The sequence below is a fragment of the Heloderma suspectum genome, chromosome 3, assembly GCF_057233095.1.
Source record: "Heloderma suspectum isolate Gila_16-S chromosome 3, 16-S_ref, whole genome shotgun sequence".
Lineage (NCBI taxonomy): Eukaryota > Metazoa > Chordata > Lepidosauria > Squamata > Helodermatidae > Heloderma > Heloderma suspectum.
In genome coordinates, this window is record NC_139460.1 from 271,541,158 (window position 1) to 271,562,561 (window position 21,404).

Consider the following 21,404-nt stretch of genomic DNA (forward strand, 5'->3'; position numbering starts at 1 on the left):
AGAGTGCCTGAGGAACTATGGATGGAGGTCCGTAACATTGTTCAGGAGGCAGCAACGAAATCCATTCCAAAGAAAAAGAAATGCAAGAAAGCAAAGTGGCTGTCTAATGAGGCTTTACAAGTAGCTGAGGAAAGAAGGGAAGCGAAAAGCAAGGAAGAAAGGGGAAGATATATCCAACTGAATGCAGAGTTCCAGAGAACAGCAAGGAGAGACAAGAAGGCCTTCTTAAATGAACAATGCAAAGAAATCGAGGAAAACAACAGAATGGGAAAGACTAGAGATCTCTTCAAGAAAATCGGAGATATCAAGGGAACGTTTTGTGCAAAGACGGGCATGATAAAGGACAAAGAAGTCAGGGACCTAACAGAAGCAGATGAGATTAAGAAGAGGTGGAAAGAATACACAGAAGAACTATACAGGAAAGATCTTAATGTCCCTGATAGCCATGATAGTGCGGTCACTGAACTTGAGCCGGACATCCTAGAGAGTGAAGTTAAGTGGGCCTTAGGAAGCATTACTAACAACAAAGCTAGCAGAGATGACAGTATTCCAGGTGAGCTATTTAAAATCCGAAAAGATGATGCTGTTAAAGTGCTGCACTCAATATGCCAACAAATTTGGAACACTCAATAGTGGCCACAAGACTGGAAAAGGTCAGTTTACATTCCGATTCCAAAGAAGGGCAACGCCAAAGAGTGTTCAAACTACCGTACAATTGTGCTCATTTCACATGCCAGCAAGGTTATGCTCAAAATCCTACAAGCTAGGCTTCAGCAGTATGCGAACCGAGAACTACTGGAAGTACAAGCTGGGTTTCGAAGAGGCAGAGGAACTAGAGATCAAATCGCCAACATTTGCTGGATCATGGAGAAAGCAAGAGAATTCCAGAAAAATGTCTATTTCTGCTTCATTGACTAAGCTAAAGCCTTTGATTGTGTGGATCACAACAAACTGTGGCAAATTCTTAAAGAGCTGGGAGTACCAGACCACCTTACCTGTCTTCTGAGAAACCTGTATGAGTGTCAAGAAGCAACAGTAAGAACCAGACATGGAACAACCGATTGGTTCAAAATTGGGAAAGGAGTACGACAAGGCTGCATATTGTCGCCCTGCTTATTTAAATTATATGCAGAGTACATCATGAGAAACGCTGGGTTGGATGAATCACAGGTCGGAATTAAGATTGCCAGGAGAATTATCAACAACCTCAGATAGGCAGACGATACCACCCTAATGGCAGAAAGTGAAGAGGATCTAAAGAGCCTCTTGTTGAGGGTGAAAGTGGAGAGTGCAAAAGCTGGTTTGAAACTCAACATTAAAAAAACGAAGATCATGGCATCTGGCCCCATCACTTCCTGGCATATAGAAGGGGAAGAAATGGAAGCAGTGACAGATTTTATTTTCTTGGGCTCCAAGATCACCGCAGACGGGGACTGTAGCCATGAAATTAAAAGACGCTTGCTCCTTGGGAGGAAAGCTATGGCACACCTAGATAGCATAGTAAGAAGCAGAGACATCACCTTGCCGACAAAGGTCCGTCTAAACAAAGCTATGGTTTTCCCAGTAGTAACGTATGGCTGTGAGAGCTGGACTATAAGGAAGGCTGAGCGCCGAAGAATTGATGCTTTCGAACTGTGGTGCTGGAGAAGACTCTTACGAGTCCCCTGGACTGCAAGGAGGTCAAATCAGTCCATCCTAAAGGAAATCAACCCTGAGTGCTCATTGGAAGGACAGATACTGAAGCAGAAGCTCAAATATTTTGGCCACCTAATGCGAAGAGAAAACTCTCTGGAAAAGACCCTGATGCTGGGAAAGACTGAAGGTAAAAGGAGAAGGGGATGGCAGAGGATGAGATGGCTAGATAGCATTACCGATGCAATGAATATGGACTTGAGCACGCTCCGGGAGAGAGCGCAGGACAGGAAGGCCTGGCGTGCTATGGCCCATGGGGTCATGAAGAGTCAGACACGACTGAATGACTGAACAACAACAACAATTTTATATGGTTTGTTATATAATTACTTTTTTATAATTACTTTTTACACTTTGTAGTACAGATTTGTTATTTTATTTAATTTTATTAAAATTTATCTAATTGTAGCTCCATCCTAATCTTCCACTTCACAAGTTCTCTTAAACCCATTTTGCTTTTTCTGTTGTGGTTAGAGTGTTGGACTGAGACTCGGGAGATTTTGGGCAAGTCACTGATTCTCAGCTTAACCAATCTCACAGGGTTGTTGTGACGATAAAACTGAAAAGAAATGAAAAAATATTAGCATTCAGCAACATTAAACAAATCTGCAGAGACCTCAAATCCCAGATTCTTTTAATAGCCCAGTTCTCTTTACTCAATATTTATTATGACTCTCAAAGAGAAATTGGTACTTTTGCTTTCCTGCCCTCCTCCTCCCCTGGAGTAAAATAGACACCTCATTTACTAAATGAAAAATAAAGGTACAGCAGGCAATAAGCATCCTAAAGTGGTCCTTCATTTTACCCCCACTATCTTTCAGACTACCATTCCAAAACTACATATTAAGTCATTCATGATGGGGCCCTTAAAGGGTATGCACATTTTAAGATTAATCACGAACAAACACATATGACAGCTGAATTTTTTACCTTGCAACTCATGGAATTTTTTTGCTTTTGAACAATGTAACTATTGTGCATTAGAAATTAGTTAACATATACCCCGTCACACTGGTTTACATCTGAAGATATTCTATCCTGCATTATACTTACTTACCATTTCATTTGGCCTTTTTGTGGTAAGCTGCTGTCCCGTGGTGTTAGAACACTAGAGTGGATCTCCCCCCATCCCACCCCGCAATACTATTCTGACCTGGAACAGAAAAGTCATTAATATTAATTTGGGCCTAAACAGAGGTTGCCAACACATTTATCTGGCAAAGGCAGACACATTAAATTTACGTTAGTTATTTCTTGTAGGATTTATGTCCCCTGTCCTTCACTGAGTTTTCAGGGTGGCTTACGAAGAAGCACAATTATAAAAGCAATTTAAAACAAAAATATGAAAAGGAACACAATTGAAAAAAACAGTACAAAAGTACCAAATGCTAACTCTTTGAAAGAGCTTCTTATTAGCAGCCAGCTTATATCTCTTTATGTTGTTACTCACTTTCCCTATTTCAAAAGCTCCTGGAGCGGCCTACAGACTTCCATTTTCTTTGGATGAGAGATATATGGTATCTTTGTAATGTTTGTTTTATTTACAAATATACAGGTACAGCATGCTAGAATAGCAAATAGGCACTCCTACACTCAGATTCCACAGCCACTAATCCTGCATCAGGTTCCCAGAGAGCCTCTGCACACCCAAAGATGCTTCAACCAACTCACAGCTCTTTGCCTCCCCCAACTCAAACTGCTTCAAAGTATTTCCACAACTGGAGGGTGTCACCTTTCCCAACTGTGCTTGGTATTACATTCCAGACGCAGGAGAAGAGTTTCCAGCTGTCAGAAACACATCTCCTGTCATTAGTTCAGATAGATGAAACATAAATTGATAATGGTCAGCCAGCATCTACAACAATATATTAATGGACAGGATATAAAAAGGCAATAGAAAGCATTCATATACAGACGTGACAGTACAGCTTTTTATAGTCCAGTCAAATTGTACTTATCTTGCACTGAAGCCAAATGGCACAAACGTTGTATAGCCAAAGCTCACTAACATTTCTATTGGCAGAAAAGTTAAGTTCCATGAGGACAAGAACTTTCTCTCCTCTCTCTGTACATGAGAGATTCCTAAGTACCACTCCACAAAGTTTCACTTTTTATCATTCATATTTCTGATGTTTCAGCTACAAGTGCTGTGGCTTATATAGCTAAAACCAAACCACACACGCACAAAAGGGAGGCACCAACAGGCTTAGGGGAACCCTGAAGTTTGAAGAAGTACAAAAAATCTTTAGGAAAAAAAACCCCTAAGACGGGAAGCACCAAAACAGCCCCACTGAGTGTGCTCAGCAGCCATAGCGATTGTAGTGGCTAGAATCCTGAACAATAGCACTTCATGCTGCAACATTTTGTTGCAGGCTCCATTTGTTATTTTCATACTTCTTGTTCCTCCACATAGCCATTCTGTAAGGAAAATTAAATAGATTTTCATTTGCATCTTTTCAATGAGCCAGAATGCTTTGACTGAATCCCATTTAGTACCAGTGGACAAAACCCAGAGGGATCTGGCCACACAATTCCTACTGAAATCCTATTGTTAATAAACACACATCAATTCTAATTCATTTCACAAGTCCTAGCTCCCAATGTCATCTGGATTGCACCCACTGACCTCAGTGGAACTAAAGCTACAATCCTATGTACACTTACATGGAGATAAGCCTTTGTACTACAGAGCCTCTCATTATATCGATCTGCATGCCAGATACAACCAAATGTTATCCTTTTGGGTCATTTCTTGCCTGCTTGTGATCTGAAGAATAAAGCAACCATAAATCAGTTGTTGTCTATATCAGAGTTGGTGCTGGAGTTTAAGTTTCTTTGTGTTGCTACTCTTTTCATCATCACATACATGCACTGTCCTGGAAAGAGTGTACCATCTGGAATATGCAGTTACATGTTGAGCAAACATTAATGCGTATCATCAATAAGGTAGGTGGGGAAGCAAATATTACTGACCTTTTCAATGCACAGGAAAAGCCATGTCAAAACTTTACGAACTCAGATGCCAAATAGGAGTTCTGCTTCTTTGTATTATGTTCCAACGTAAGGTAGCAGTTTAAAAGAAGGGCGCCAGATGACTATAATCCCCTGCAGTTTGGTCAAAACACATTCTCAGACCTCGGCGTAAGAACAAGAGTCCAAAGCATCTTCCTGGCCAATCAGTGAAATAAGCTACTCATGTGAATGAAAGGGGAAGGAAGAGGCCAGCTACTGCAACACAACAGCTGCACATGCAACCACCTTGTGCCCTTAAAATTGCTTCACTGCAAAGCTTCTGCTGAAAGGAGGTACTCCAAGCACTGCCTTTCCACAGCAACCCTGCCCCTGTATCCAAAGGCATAATTCATTTGCCTGTATAAGCAGACTTGAGCAACTGTGACCACCACATTGTAGCCTCAGTCAGAGTGCTTCCTTCAGGGATTCTCCTGTCCTGCTATCTACACCCAGCAGGTGCTGCTTAAAGTGCTGTCCCCAAACAACTCAGTAAATAGGTGTTAAGAATGTAGTGTGCTTTTTTTTCCAAGCACACTGTATCAGGACATTTTTACCCCAACAGCAAGAGCTGCAGTTCATGTGTGGCCTCTTGAAGTGTCTATCTTCCGAACAGAAGTCTTTTCTGAGGGCCATTTCACACATTACGTTTTCTAAATGCACCCCCAAGATGTTTTAGGTATGTGTCTAAAAACATAACATGTGAATGGAGCAGACACATATATCATGCAGTTACATTTGTCAGGGAGCAAGCCTTTTTCACTCCCCTTCAGCATCCATTCATCCTGTCTTTCTCATGCAAACCCCACAAACCTCAGCATGCTTCTCATTCATCCATCATCCATTCACTCTCTTAGATATGGACTATTCATCCATCATCCCAGGCTGATTTTCAAGTGCTAGTATCCTCACATACGGCAACAAAACTACCTCTCCCTACTCATCGCCCCTTTACTGGGAAGGAGAGTTTAACCATGCTCCCAACAACCATGGTCTTTCCCTTTCCAGGCATCCACCAACCTCTCTCAAGTGTTTCCTAGGCATCTACTCCACCTGCCCTACCTTTGACCCACTCTACCCCAGAACTGCTCCTCCCTCCCATGTCTCCTATTCCTTTCCTCCACAAGGGGGGTGGATAGGCTTCAATGCAGTAAGAAGCATAATTGTGGGGTACTGTAATATATGAGGCTGGCAAGATCTTCCCTGACCTATACGTGTTTACTTGAACTAAGTCCCATTGAGTTGTGTTCCTCCCAAGTTAAATATACCTAAGGTTACAGGCTTAAATGCCTCAAGACAGCACACTCTGTAACCTCTGTACCTTCTGACCCATCTGATCTCCTGACCAGTCCCCTCTTCCACTCTCCATCCCCTGATTTTACCCCATAGCACAGTCCCACTTGCTTTTGGGGGTGGGGAAAGAAGAGGCATAAAAAAGGATTTAAAAAGGTCAAGAAACAGAGCAGCTGCATACTCTTCCATTGCAAGGAAGAATTTAGAAGAACAGCCATTCATCTTCAGCAAGGATCTGGTAACCCTAGTGGCAACCTATACCCAATTTTGTGTTATCACACCCTACTACTGTGATTTCCATGATTCAAAGGCAAAAGCATCTGAAAGTCAATTCACACAAAGCCCAGACACACAGGCAACTCAAGCAGGGGGGCACAAGAGAAAACCATGACCTTATGCATCCTCCATCATCCAGTACACAACCTGTCATGAGAACCAGGGCCAACACTCTTGATGCTCATTTAAGGTTATATGCCTGATGTGAGAGAATGTGCAAGCCTGGGATTTTACCCCATGATCCACTATGTCAGGAGTGGGCAACTTGTGACCCTTCAGATGGTTTGACCTACAACTCCCATCATCCCTCACCATTGCCTACACTAAAGTTGTCCACCCCACACTATGTGGATAACTATGACCCTGGGTTATGCTTGGACTGGTCCTTACGCTTAATTCTTCCACAGACTTCTGCAGTAAGCAAATGTTACTTGGGTAACTTCTATTTTGAGACTGAAAGTGATCTTTAACAACAGCAGCAGCAGCAACAAAAGTGTATTTTATCTGAAGCTACTGTACTACATAAGTAACTTCTGAACAGCCTACCAGGCAGTAAAGTTTTTGCAGGCCAGCCTTTTTTTCCTCTCACATGCACACGCGCGCGTGTGTATGTGTATATATAAATCAAACAATGCATTACCCTCAGATAAATTTACAATTTGACATTAGCCAATCTCTGGAATACTCTAATAATTCTCTGTATTCCATTCAAAAAGAAAATATCTTAGAATCTCTAGGATAGACCATTCTATTCCATTTACACACTCAACTATAAAACACAATACTACAAAGTAGTATTTTTATATTTTAGTAATTTATTTCAATATTTTGTACAACTTGCAGTTGATCTTCAGGTAATAAGTTATAAGATGTTTATTTACATAAATGTGTTCCCTGTGCCTCAAGGAATTATGGATCAATTGGCAAAACCAGAATGCTATGCCACATGTATGGGGAAAGAAGACAGCACATCCTATATAAATGGAAATAAAACCTAACAAACTTCCCTGGTACAGTTCTTAGGACCAGCTCTCTACTTGAAATCCATAAATAAATGCAGAGTATAAACTATCCAAGACTGCACAGGGAGACTATATTAATCTAACAAAAGCTTTTCTTTTATTTCAGCTCATGCCATAGGATCTTTGTAGTGATATATTTTATAGCATAGTATACAGTCAACATTTTTTCTGGAAGTCACCCATCTTTCCCAGTTCATTCACTGCTTCTTAGTACCATATGTCAAACAGTATTCGTTTGCTTTGTTTTGACTTTGTTTTAGAAACAGACAAGAAATGAACCTGGCCTGTTAAGTGATATACTACACACAGAACAAATATTTAAAGCCACGCAGGCCCCAAATGCAGTTTTGTAGCATCTGAGCATGGAAGGAAACTGAAATGAAGGTCTGGGAAGGAGTCAAGCCTGACCAACTGAGAACATGCAAGCATATGACTCTCCCAGCAAAGTCACTCTCGACTTTTCTGAACCCTCCCTTTCCCCCTCAGATTTTTAGCAGCCTGTGAAGGAAATCTCTTTCCAAGTAATCCAATGCTATCACCACCACCATCTCATGCCATGCCATCAACCAAAAATTGCAGGTAGACAGCTGATTTACAGTCCAAATCCAGTAATCAACCATGGGTTCCTTCTGCAGCAACTACAAGGAGGCAGTAGCAAAGCTTTGGAAACAAGATTAAAGCTAGATGTTTTAGGCTGCAATCCTATACACATTTACCTGGGAGTAAGTCCCACTGAACTTCATAGAACTTATTTCAGAGTAGGCATGTAAAGGATTGCACTATTATTTGACAAGATAGGGAGACAGGTAACAAGCTGGCTAAACCTACAGCAAGATGGCTAGGTTGCTGGGAAGGTGACCACATGAGCACCGTAGCTACTGTTAACTACTGATGCTAATGATACTGGCTTAGGAGCTACCATTTTAAACCTTTCATGCAGTGACAGATGTAGGCTAAACGTCTATTACTAAAAATACAAAAGTAGTGTTTAGCAGCACTCACAGAACTCAGCCAGCCTTCTCTGGCTTAAGTAAGAATAAAGATCCCTAAGAAAACTGTTCTCTTTTGCACACCTAAGGTACTATCAGATGTCTGCAAGACTGGTAATTCAAATTCTGTAGTAAAGAATGTAAACAATACCTCTTTTCCTCTCAAAGATCACAATCCTATGCATACTTTCTTGGGAGTAAGCCCCATTGAATGCAGTGGGACTTACTTCTAAAGAAACGTTCATAGGATCAGACTGAAAGTGTTTTATAAATAAATAGATGTATAAGGCAAAACAAAACAACATTACAGTACCAGAAGTTGGTCTGTGGATTTTCAAGATTAAGACATATAAGCTGTGCCAGAACGATGCCAGAGAATGGCAGAGTTCTGGAACGCTATGGGGAATATTGCCTTGGGGAAAGCAGTTACTTCATCATCTGCAATGCCTCCTTTGTACACAACTCATTAGCTCAGCAGAAAGATTTCTCAGCCTACACAGTAAGTTTTCATACAACCAAACAACAGACCCCATACCTGAAACTCAAGTTTAGACATTTGCTTCCTGTTTAAACCTCAATTTATTTAAACTCAATGGTTTAAATGTTTAAAGATAAATTATTCCATGGAATTTTAAAACAGTAAATATTTGGGTGGTACTTCGGAAACCTAATTTTCAAAACATTCATATTGGAAGTGGACTTTACCCTTACACACACACACACACACTTGTAGCTATCAATCAGCCATTTTACAATAAGCATATGTATCAACTTTTGTCACAAGAGATGTTATACAGCAAAAGAAATGCACTTGTATATATGTTATCCATCTCCTCGAAAGAAGCTGACAATTGACATGGGGGAGGGGTGTTTAAAAATTTATATCCCCAAAACAACCATTTGTTTTGTTCTAATTTTTTAAGTGTTATGTAGAAACAGTCTTTAAAATACACTTCAGTGTTGCTGCACAATATTTAACTCTGGAAAACTGCAGTTCTGAGACTATGCTTCTCAGTACATTTAAAATACATTAAATAAAGCGCAATCAGTTTGTTACCTTTGGTGAAACACACTGGATCAGAGGCCAGAAGGGAACAAACAGTTTTAAAAATGGAAATATTTTCCACAAAACACACTACACACACGTCTCAGGTAACTTCCTCAACCATTTCTATTAAACACTTCCTTAAATATGTACAACATTCCACACTGCCACCTTTGCAACAAAATCTTATGCAACATGCATGCAGTTAACTGTCCATTCAACCAACAGCAACCCCCTGAGGATTTTTCTGGTCCGGCAGAAAAAGGAAATGTTAACGTACTCTCTTCAGTACAGCTGGTCTTCTAGATCACAAGTTTTGGTTTTCCTGGATGTTTCTTGGACATACATCCACACATTTTGCTCATGCTTTCCTATTAACCAACATGCAGGTTTCTCCATATTGTCAACTTGATTCTCATGTTCCGGTTAAAAAACAAAGGTGTCATCCATCTAAAGGTTTTCCCAAATAAACTAACGTCACCTCAGTGTTGCCATACACAGCAGACACTGCTGGATACAGACATGTCTTTGGCAGTCCCCGGAATGCAACTCCTAGGAACTCATAGCCTCGCTCAAAAGCCAATGTCTTGTCTTCCATGTCCAGGATGACACGAATTCTCTCACCTATCTGTAAACAAAAACAGGAAAGATTGAAAAAAATGAAAAGGACAAGACAAAGATGGCAAATGGATGCTAGAGACAAAACAATTCATGGGGAGAAAAATACATACGTAATTAATACAGATAACCCCTTTGAAAAGGTTTTCTACTGGTTAATAGTAAAACTAAGATGCAGTCATCTCATTGTCACACAAGGGGCTTTAAATGACTGCTTGGTTTAACTTCAAACAGACTTCAATCCTAGGCACACGCCTACCTGGGAGTAAGCCCCACTGAACCAGTGACTTATTTCCAAGTAAATACCCATAGAATTGAATTTAAAACAAAACACATCACAATCCGATAGGCAAAAATGCTTGAAGACACAGATCTTCACAGATCCAACAGAAATTTGAGTACACACCAAATTTCACTCACTTGATATTTTGGAGCATTATTACACTGGGGAAAGCTGCCATTGACTTCTCCATTATGAAGCAAGTTATTGTCCACCAAATTCCAGCCCCAGCTCTGGTCATCACTGCCTAGGAGTGCCACATAGCCCTGACACTGCATGGGAGCACGTTTTGTAGCAATTCCAATTACTGCCACCGTGCCAAGAGGACCTTCCCACCAGACTTCCCAAGCATGACGGCCTTCACTGAAGCCAATCTTGGTCCTTGCTCCATCTGTACTCTGAGCAATGGGATTCCGGTGCAAAGTAAATCCATTCTTCTTAATGTAGACATTTCTAGAACAATCATTGGTGCTGAAAGCATGCTGAAAGGCACGTACCTAATGCAGAGGAGTTTTAAACAAGAGAAAGGAATTTGAGATAAGATTGCCAAACTACACAAGATTGTAAAGTATGCGAACATATAAATTTAGTCTCTAATAAAAAGTAGATTAGTTGTTTCCTTAAATCCTAAGACTTTACCTGTGCTCCCATCCCAACTTATCTGAGCAAGCCTTGTTTTGTACCTCTGTAATAAGAACTAAGACCTAAAGACTCCAGGTACAAGTCAGATATGGGGGGGGGGGAGGGTTTGAACCATGAAAATCTGAGAGTGAAATGTGAAGTTAGGAAATGGGGCTCATACAACATGCAATAAAAAGAGAGCAGAGCTAGAAAAACTGTTCAGCTGTTTCTTGTTTGTGAAAACAAGCACTATTGGCATGAACAGCCTAGTAGATGCAGATACCATTTTTAAAAGTATGTTTTAAACATCACATAATTGCAAGATGTTTGCAAGCTGACATGCCAGCTCCAAAGAGACAATGAGAGTTCAGATGACACACAGCAGCTCACTGGGGCTTAGTTAACCCATGTCAAGCTGCAATGACTGCAGGCCCCAAATTGCATATCCAACCCCTGTTCATATTGTGCGAACCCAGGGAGCATGAGTTATGCAAGGGTTAAACAAAGGCACATACCTAATGCAGAAGGGTTAGGTGCCCTCCCATAACCCTAAAACAGACCATGGGTTGTTTAACCCTTGCATAACCAACAGTTGCCAGGTTCATACAACACAACAACCCCTGAGTGGGGGTTGCATATTCAAAATGGTGGAACCACCTGAGCCCAGCTGCCAGGATGGTGGCTTATTTATTTGTAATTGTTTATTTTATTTATTTAAACAGGGATGGGCAACTTGTGGCCCTCCAGATGTTTTGGTCTACAACTCCTATCAGCCTTAGCCAGCATAGCCAATGGTGAGGGATGATGAGAGTTGTAGGCCGAAATATCTGGAGGGCCAAGCTTGCCCACCTTAATTTAAAGCATTTTACCCTGCTCTTCAGCAAAATAGGCTCCCAGAATGGCTTACAGATCAATAAGAAATGAGACGTTTCCTGCCTTACAACCTACAAGACACAACACAAAAAGAAAAAGGAATGGGGAGGGAAGAGGTAGTCAAACTCAGACACCTCAAACTCAAGTATTTATAGTGACCAGCTGGGATGGAGAAGAGCCAAAAGGAGCTGGTCTCTCAGCAGAGCTGATGGAGTGGTCATGCTTCCCTTCTCATGTGGAATGGCTGCTACAATTTAGGACTATATACCTGCCTAACTTTAACATCATAACTCCTAACATAAAAGGCATTTGACCTGCAGCCAGCGGCTCTGTGGAGGTGCCACATCAACATAATATGGCTTTAAGGGGACTTTCCACACCATTGATGTGCATGTGCACCAGTGAAAGATGCAGGCTGCGTTTCATTTGAGCCAAGGCATAGCCCCAGAATTCGTTTTCAATGCCAGAGCCCTGCTTAGGAACAAAGTAATAAACTGACAGTGCCTTTGAGCATGTGCAGAAGTCCCCCCCTCTCTCACACACACACACACACACACTACTGAATAGTTCTACCTTCTCCCACAAATCTGAATTTAAGGGAAATGGCGATCCTATCCCATAAAGCATGACTCCTAAACAGACTACTACCGGGCACCTCTAATTTTAGAAATTAAGCATGAGAAGTGGGGATGGCTATGGGACTAGACCAGCCTTGCCCAACCTGGTGCCCTCCGGTTTTGTCGGAGTAGGGCTCTCGGAGCCCGCCCACCCCGCGCCACCATGGTCATGCTGGCGGGGGATGCTGGGAGTTGTAGTCCAACACGTCTGGAGGGCGCCAAGTCGGGTAAGGCTGGATTCGACGGAGAGCGCTTTCGGTGAGGCGATGCCGCCGCCGCCTTCTTTCCCCTCCAGCCCTGCGTTCTTCATCTCTTTGCTTGCGCGCGCAAAGGGAGCGGAACGGCGAGCCTGACCTTGCCCTTGTAGGTGGGCACGTTGCAGAGGATGTCGGTGCGCAGCGCCTCCTCGGCCAGGCTGCGAGCGGCCAGGCTGCGCCACACCTCGCTGTTCTCGTCACCGTGCAGGACGCGGTACCACAGCTTACACACCAGCGCGCAGCTCCGCAGCTCCCGCAGGTCCAGGTAGGAGAACACGAACTCCAGCACCCGCCCGGGAAGCCGCCAGCCCCCCGCCGCCGCCGCCGCAGCGGCCGCCGAGCTCGGCGCCCCGCCGCTGGCAGCCGCCGCCATCGCCTCAGGCGACCGACCACCGGCCCGTGTGCCCTGCGCGCGGCGCCCAACCCGACCCGGGCGGAGGCGGTGCGAGGCCGCGAGCCCACCAGCCAGCCCGCGGACCAATCCGGCTCGCGCCGTCAGCTAGGGAAGGAGGAGGGCCGGACGCTCAACGTCCTCCCCACCCGTTGCCGGTAAGGGCGGGCGGAAACGAAGGCGTTTAGCCTGCGTGGGGCTCAGCTTCAGGAGCCCTCGGGAACCGCTGCTGCTTCTCGGCTAGGATTAGCCGTCGGAGCAGCGGCCGGAATAATCTAGGCTCCTGTCGCTTGCCTCTCAGGCGACGGCGTTGTTGTTTATTTTAATTCTGTTTTGTAGGTTGTTAGGCCTTGAAGGTGAGCCGGCCATATTGGGTGAGGGCACAGCTGTCCGCGTGCGGGGGAGGGCGGGGCTTCTCTAAATACATGCGCGCAACAACCTCACCTGTCAGTGTAAAAGGGGTGACGTAATTTTTCTTCGCCGGAAGAGAAGGTAGTTGTATGGGGAGGCTGTTTGCGGCAACTGAAGTCTTGTTCGTAAAGTATTGAGGGGGGAGCTTGGGGTACTTATTTGGGGGGTAAGTCCTGTTGGAGCCGTGGACTAAACTTACTTCCGACTAAACACTTTTAGGGTTGGGTGAGTTTCTGACCCGTCAGCTCGTTTTAGCTCTTACCGTCTGCCGTTTCTTATTTTTACTGCCATTTTCTTATTCCCAAGGAGCCTTCTGTTTTCACCTTAGTTCTTTGTTTACTTTTCCGCACCCTTCACCAAGTGGTTTCCTAGTCCTGAGGATTGTGTGTAGGTGTTTGCTCCTCTCTTTGTCAATACCTGCCAGAGCCAAGTACTAATCACTGCCCAGCTGTCTCACTTACTCTGACTCCTGTTTTCACTTTTGTACCCTGTAATGGCCAGGGCTTGTCTTCTAAACCATGTAGTGTGATCCTAAGTGTATTTGTGCAAAAGTCAATTTCAGGGAGTTCAGTGGGGTAAATTTGTGTGTGTGTTTTTTTAATTTTCAAATACCCTGCCACAAAGAATAGACATGTTTGGATTTTTTGTTTTGTTTTACTAACAGAAATTCACTGTTACTGTCAGTGATTTGCCCTTCCCAAACTGAGAGAGCAATCCTATCGTCCCTGGGCGAGAATCCCAGGGACCATAGAATTGTTCAGAATCCCCCTTGTGAGGCTGGAGTCAGTGCTGTGACTTTGAAAGAGGGGGTTGGAGACCCAACCCCTTGCAGCCAGCATGGAAAGAACCGTGTCAGCTGCATTCTGAGGTTGCAAAAGCATTATTGGAGGAGGAGGAAAGGGAGCATTCTGGTGGGACAGGAGGAGACCAGAGTGGCCAGGATACAAGTTATCTTGAGCCTCTTCCAGCCTCCTTACCTCCCCCTCTGCAGTGCCCTTGCTAGATGGACTAAAAAGCTCGTCTAGTGAAATCTGCAGGGTGGGAAGACAGGGAGGCAACGATTGCCTCCACCACTCCTCCTGCCCTGAATTGGATGATCAGACACCTCCAAGTTCAAGGGCTTCCAATCTCTGAGGGTGCAATTGATAGGACTGCACCCTTAATTTCCCATTATCGTTTCTGGTTGCAGCTCTCTGAGTTCATGCCATATGAAAAAATACGCTGATGAGCTATAATGTACAACTAGACACAGTTATTGTACAGCTAAACAAATGGCTTCTCATGTGAAACAAAATCAGATTGATACATTAATATTATTTCTTCTAGAACTAGAAATTGTGGCTTCAAGGGTGGCATAACAATGCCTAATGTTAGCTACCAGTTTTGCAATGTGCAAGTGTGTTAAATTCAGTCATCGAGAGCCCATCACAGAAGACCCCTAGTTCTTGTGATATGTTAGGAAGAAGTTTTTGTGGTCCACAAAGGCTTCAGTAATACAGAATAGAGGAATCTATGTTGTACACACACACCCCATTGTAGAGAAGCTTATTGGAATTATTGATGGATAGCCTCTTATTTGTCATCTAGGCCTATGCAGGGAATCTAGAACATCCCGCTCAATGCAGGAAATCTAGAGTATCCCCCAGCAGATATCTGTCTAGCATCTGTGTTGTTTATTTTAATTCTGTTTTGTAGGTTGCTAGGCCCTGAAAGTGAGCTGGCCATATTGGGCAAGACCACCCATGCTTTAGGCACTGAAGTATGACAGAGGCTTAGTAATTACAAGAGGAATTGCCTCTCATAATGCTTTAGTTAGTTGTTATGACATGCCAATATACTTGGAGTTCATGGCTCTGGCGTGGGCTGATCCATGAAGTCACGAAGAGTCGGAAGCGTCTGACCGAATAAACAACAAATATGCTGTACCCTGGAGAAACTAATATCTCAAAATGATCCTAATGCATCTGCCTATTGATACTGCATCTCTCAAGCTATATCAGGAACAACTCTTACTTTACTGATCAGTATTTGTTTTTTTCAGTCTCTCTCGAAATACTATGGCTGAGAAGTGGACCAGTGGACATTCTTCTTCAGTATTATGTTTGAATGTGAGCAAAGATGGTCTGTTGGCTTCAGGAGCAGAAGGAGGGGAGCTTACTCTCTGGAGTGAGGAAGGGAGTCCAATAGAAAATGTACAGATCCAGAAAGCTGATGATGTCACTAGTGTTGTGTTTTCTCCCACCTGTCCCAGAAGACTATATGCTTCTCATGGGGAGACTGTTAGCATGCTGGATACCAGATGTCTCAAGGAGCCAGTTGAATGTTTCCATGTAAATGAAGAAGAGATCAATTGTCTTTCAGTAAATGAAACAGACAGTTTCTTAGGTGCTGCAGATGATTCTGGAGCAATAACCATCATTGACTTGGAAAGCAAGAAGTTAAGCCGCTGCCTGAGACGGCACTCAAATATTTGTGCATCTGCTGTGTTTCGGCCTGAGAGACCTCAAAGTCTTCTTTCATGTGGTCTGGATATGAAGGTGATTAGCAGCAGATGAAAATTTGCTATATATCGCATACTGGCCAAATGTGTGCGTAAAGATTTTCTCTACTTTCCTATTTTATCTTAATCTGTCTGTGAGCCTCATGTGCCTGTAGACACAATTCTATTACACATTTATTGTTCAGGAAAAGAGACATTCTCTTTAAGGATAGTATCTGTGTAAGATAAGGTAAAACCAGCAGGCAAGACAAAAAGGATTAGCTCTTGGAAAGTTGGCTATCTGGGAGCCACAGTATCAATGTGGCTAAATCAGATGTTGAGATGGTTTAAAGTAGGGCTTAGCCTTGGAGCATGTTAAATAATAAAGAGTGCCTTTGAGAATGTGCAGAGTATTTTCCCCTTTCTCCACTGGGTAACTATAGCCCTAATTCCTCTGTGATTCATGGGTAGCGCTTCTGAGTTTGGGAATATGGCTTTTATACTGGACTGAAACTTGGCAATTGTCTCCTTAAGAGACATCCAGGGTTAGTCTTAAATACCTGCTGGATACTCTCTTTCTGATGTGAGAAATTTCTTCAGGATTTTATAAAGGTTAAGCTTATAGATAATGCGGAAGTAAAAATGTAACAAAATATGGTGGTACAAGCTCAATTCAGGCATCATGTTTTCAGTCTCCAGACCATAGGAGTGTGCTATGGGTTCTCTTCCTCTTCCTATGCATAAATTCTTCCCTTCCAGTTCCCAATCTCCAAACCATGATTGAATGAAAAAAGAAGGATCTTGGAATTGTTGTCGATCACAGGCTGAATATGAGCCAACAATGTTATATGGCTGCAAAAAAGGCAAATGCTATTTTGGGCTGCATTAATAGAAGCATAGCTTCCAAATCCCAGGAAATACTGGTTCCCCTGTACTCAGCACTGGTTAGGCCTCATCTGGAGTACTGTGTCCAGTTCTGGGCATCATTTTTAAGAAGGATGCTTAAACTGGAGGGGGTTCAGAGGCGGGCAACAAAGAAGATCAGGGGACTAGAAACAAAGCCCTGTGAAGAGAGACTGAAAGAACAGGGCATGTTTAGCCTTGAGAAGAGAAGACTGAGGGGAGGTAGGATAGTGCTCTTCAAGTACTTGAAAGGTTGTCACAGAGAGGAAGGCCAGGATCTCTTATCGATCATCCCAGAATGCAGGACACGGAATAATGGGCTCAAGTTACAGGAAGCCAGTTTCCGGCTGAACATCAGGAAAACCTTCCTGACTGTTAGAGCAATCCGACAGTGGAACCTATTACCTAGGGAGGTAGGGGGCTCTCCCACACTGGAGGCGTTCAAGATGAGGCTGGACAGCCATCTGTCAGGGATGCTCTGACTTGGATTCCTGCATTGGGCAGGGGGTTGGACTTGATGGCCTTGAAGGCCCCTTCCAACCCTACTATTCTATGATTCTATGAGCCATAGAGTCCTAAACCCCATAAGCAATTTTAGGGCGCAATCCTATGGAGATAGGCGGCTGCCTCCGAACTCAGAGGCAACCGCGTATCCAATGCAGGGCAGGAAGAGCACAGAAGCGCTAATTCCCTCTGCATTTCTCCTGCCCTGCATTTGCAGCTAGACAGTGGAGCAGGGGAGGAGGCTGCCGGACAACACATAGGATGTGTTGTACTGGCATTTCCACCTTCCCCGCCCCAGAATGCCCCGTTTTTGCTGCTCCGTGCTCTTCAGAGTGCGAGACTGTTCCACACTGCCCGTGAGGCAGTGCGGAAGTGGGGGGAAGGTTGGTTCTCTGGGAACCACATATCCTATGGCAGTCTAGCCTCTGACTAGCGGCCATTGCTCCCTCCATTGGTTATTTTAGGAAGACAATATTATTAGCATGAGAAAACCTTTGCCAGGGAATAAAGTAATGCATGTAGAAAAACTGATTTTTCTAGGGAGAGGATGGCTCTCCCAAGGATAGAGAGTAGAATATAGAGAGATACAAGAGACAGAAAATTGATTAAGCACAAGAGATAAGAAACAAATTAATGTATCTATTTTAAGTAGGAGTCATCTGTATTAAAAGCCTGTGTAATGGTGAATTGTGATATACAGAGTTAATGTTCTTTTTCTTTTCTTTTTTTTTACAGTGTCGCTTCTAATTTTAAGGAAGAAATCATGTTTGCTCATTTTCTTCAATTTATTTCCATTGTCAATAATATATAAGTCTGTGTTATCTAAGGAATGCTAACTAAATTTTCACAACTTAGGTAACATCACCAGGCAAGACTGAGAACCTCTCATCTTTCAGCAGCAGATATTCTGTTCAGCTGGTAAAAGGATATAATAAACAAGTGCATAAAAGCTTAATAGCGATATGAGAACTATTTGATTCAGAATATACATTGTAGTCAATAGTGCTTTTTTCCGTTTAATTAGTTGACTTCAAAGACGCATCACTTGTGAGAGCTGCCTCAATTTCTGATTCTAGGAATAGGACAACATAAAGGGAACTCTAAATTTTGTACAGAAAGTAAAACAAACATGACAACCTTTTAGTACTATGGAATAATTATGAATTTTCTATTTGAAGGTTATGATGTGGAACTTGCAGAAAGCTCGCCCACTGTGGATAGTGAACTTGCAAGAGGAGGAAGCAGACGAGCAGGCAGCTGGCCAGCTCTTTAACCCACCCCTGGCCCATTCCTTGTCCGTTTCTACTTGTGGCAATGTCTTTGGCTGTGGAGCTGAAGATGGTAAAATCAGAATCTTCCGAGTAACAGGTGCCAAGTTTGAACAGGAGATGGCGTTTAAGGGTCACTCCTTAGGGGTGTCACAGGTTTTCTTTCTACCAGACACCTATTGGGTTATTACAGGAGGAAACGATGGCAGAGTGTTATTGTGGGATGTCAGCAATGAAATAGGAACACTGAAGAGTCCAGTCAGGTCCATTCACAGAAGGAAAACTAAGATGCCCAATACCACTAAGAAGGTTGACAAAATGAATGCAGAATTTGCAAATGAGTGTGTGCCAATTTCACCAAAATTAACCATTGAACATGGAGAGAAGGTGAACTGGATTTCGTATGCCGAGATTAAAGGCTCTAGGAGAGTACTGGTTGCTGATCAGACTAGCAGTATATCGATCTATCCTATTGCTGAACCTTAGACATATTTTGGCAAGTAACTGATTCTGTGGTTTACTGGACCTGCCCATTTTTTTCGATGCACCACCTTTATTACCTCCAATAAATTAAACCAACTGCAGCCCTTCTGTATATTGCTAAAATATTTATTTTGGCAGTTGATAAATGTAATTATATCAATGATGGGATATATTGGGCTAAATCTGGTATGATCTTACTGCTAATAAAAAGTCAATTGTGAATGTGTGCGTATATAAAGATCTCTGATTTTAAAAGAGAAAAAAATAAAGACGGCATATCTTAGCATATGCTTTTGTTCCACTGACATAAGACATTAAAATACATGTGCAAAGGGGGCCACGGTGGCTTAGTGGTTAAGACGCTGAACTGCAGACTGGAAGGTCAGCAGGACAGCAGTTCGAGACCCGAGTGCTGCGTGACGGAGTGAGCTCCCGTCTTCAGTCCCAGCTTCTGCCAACCTAGCAGTTCGAAAGCAAGAAATTGCAAGTAGATAAATAGGTACCGACTCGGCGGGAAAGGTAACAGCGTTCCATGCACCACGGTGTTCAGTCACGCCGGCCACATGACCACGGAAGCGTCTTCGGACAGCGCTGGCTCTTCGGCTTAGAAATGGGGATGAGCACCGCACCCTAGAGTCGGACACGACTGGTTGGGGACACCTTTACCACCTTTATGATTAAGATGCAACATCAAGATGTAAGATCAGGGCCAACACAACGTTTGAGGTCCTTGGGTATGGCGCCCATTGTGCCCCCCCCCCCCCCCCGCCGGCAGCCTCCCCAAAGCTTTAGGAGGTGGAGGGTTGGGCAGTGGCAATGGAGTGGGACCAGTGGCAATGGGCAGCAGAAGATAGTGGTGGGTAGTTCAGTACTGAGGAAAGATTCCTGGCTTGTTTAAGATAGTTAAATATGCTCAGCTTTATAACTGGTGTGTGTGTGTGAGAGAGTGTGAGTGAGAGTGTATAAGGGACTGTTAATGCTAGAAGAAAAAGCTGAGAATGTTTGCACAGCTTCGTCCTTTTTTTATGTAATTTGCAAATTAGTCATAAAGGAAACTGTCTGTTTTAAGTCCATTTAGTTTGATCCATTGTTCACTAGTCCCCCAGCCTCTTATGCTCAGCCCAATTTGTTATGCATGTATTATGTTAGTAGTAACAGAAGCCAAAAAGCTGAACTCTGGTTCCTTTCCTTGGAGCATCCTTACTGATCTGATCTTGCACACCCTTCAATGCACTTTGAAGTCAATTGGGCTATATGAACACAGTCTTTAGATTTGAGCTTTAATGTGCACTTTATCCATGAGGAATCCTGACTTGGTCCAGGGTGGATGCAAGATATCATATTTTCTCTACATCTTGGTTACTAAACAGAGAATTGAGTTCAAAAGAATCCTGCAGTGTTAAAAAATAATGCAAGAAAATCTTGGTTTCTTCTAGAAAACGTTTTGGCACATAAAGAAATAGAAATTCCATTTTTTTTTCTCAGCCTATTGCTGAGAGAATTGGTATATTCAAGAACTATCTGTATCCCTGGGTTTAGAGACTTTGGCTGGTTTTTTTAAAAAAAAAGTATTTTGGTGCTATTAAAATATAATATGCAATTTCTCCTTAAAAAGTACTCTTACTACACATTTTGAAAATATAGGGTTAAATCCAACATCACTTGAGCAGAGTTCCATTTGCACAAGAATTCCCCTTGCTTTTCTTCACCCTGCAGCCCCCAAATCTGTTCTGGGCCTTTCAGAGCAGATTTGGGGGGCTGCAGGGGTTTTCATTCCACTGGCAGACAGCTAGTATTGGATGCAACCCACTAACTTAAAAAAAATTCTTCAAAATGCTAACTGTTCAAGTTTCTGCCAGGAAAAGTATCCTCCTGTCCACTCACACCCTTCCCCCTATAAGACCAGCATATCTGATAAATCCTGACATACAACTGAACAGTACAAGGAATGGTAAGAGAGAGCATACTCCAAACTCCAGGGTTTTTCTTGGATCTTTTCATACTTTTGGAGAATAACCAATTGATAAAGCTTTTGTATAGAGGAGTAACTAAAAAAAATTGTACAGGAGAGTCTAATCTTGTGTCTGGTTGTTTTTTGTCATGCAGAAAGATGTGGGTTTCGCTGTTCTATTAGAATTTCAAACAAGACATGTTTGATACTATGGTAAAAACAAAAGGCATATCTATGCAATTGTGCAAGTATCCTAAAAGGGCAGGCAGACATTGGCTACGATATCCAAATCAGCAAATTCTTGTTTTGGCGAGTGAGTGCTAAATATAACTGGAAACCATAGTTTGAAGTGGGGGCAAGAGCTAGTCTTAGTTTGCTAATCTGCACTTCGCAGCAAATTATGGTTAGTGTGGGACTGCAAA

General features: G+C 42.9%; 2 protein-coding genes and 1 long non-coding RNA gene across 6 annotated transcripts; 1 reads left to right on the forward strand and 2 right to left on the reverse strand.

Moving 5' to 3' along the window:
• Positions 1 to 2,000: 2,000 nt before the first annotated feature.
• On the reverse strand, positions 2,001 to 4,870 carry LOC146351267 (uncharacterized). Its single transcript, XR_014789565.1, has 4 exons — positions 4,666 to 4,870; positions 4,357 to 4,459; positions 2,750 to 4,110; positions 2,001 to 2,251 (listed from the first exon to the last, which is right to left on the reverse strand). It is a non-coding gene; the product is annotated as an uncharacterized LOC146351267 (long non-coding RNA).
• A 2,202-nt stretch (positions 4,871 to 7,072) lies between these two features.
• FBXO45 (F-box protein 45) lies at positions 7,073 to 13,377 on the reverse strand. Its single transcript, XM_084846987.1, has 3 exons — positions 12,690 to 13,377; positions 10,365 to 10,721; positions 7,073 to 9,954 (listed from the first exon to the last, which is right to left on the reverse strand). Exons 1-3 carry the CDS (start codon positions 12,963 to 12,965, stop codon positions 9,769 to 9,771), a joined length of 819 nt encoding a protein of 272 aa, XP_084703113.1. The 5' UTR covers positions 12,966 to 13,377; the 3' UTR covers positions 7,073 to 9,768.
• On the forward strand, positions 12,524 to 19,253 carry WDR53 (WD repeat domain 53). Of its 4 annotated transcripts, none has more exons than XM_084846986.1 (3): positions 12,524 to 13,141; positions 15,436 to 15,931; positions 18,459 to 19,253. In XM_084846986.1, exons 2-3 carry the CDS (start codon positions 15,452 to 15,454, stop codon positions 19,032 to 19,034), a joined length of 1,056 nt encoding a protein of 351 aa, XP_084703112.1. In that variant the 5' UTR covers positions 12,524 to 13,141; positions 15,436 to 15,451; the 3' UTR covers positions 19,035 to 19,253. The 4 variants fall into 4 exon arrangements, with proteins under 4 accessions (XP_084703112.1, XP_084703111.1, XP_084703109.1 ...); XM_084846985.1 differs by lacking the exon at positions 12,524 to 13,141 and adding an exon at positions 13,447 to 13,475; XM_084846983.1 differs by lacking the exon at positions 12,524 to 13,141 and adding an exon at positions 13,466 to 13,619.
• The last annotated feature ends 2,151 nt before the right edge of the window (positions 19,254 to 21,404 follow it).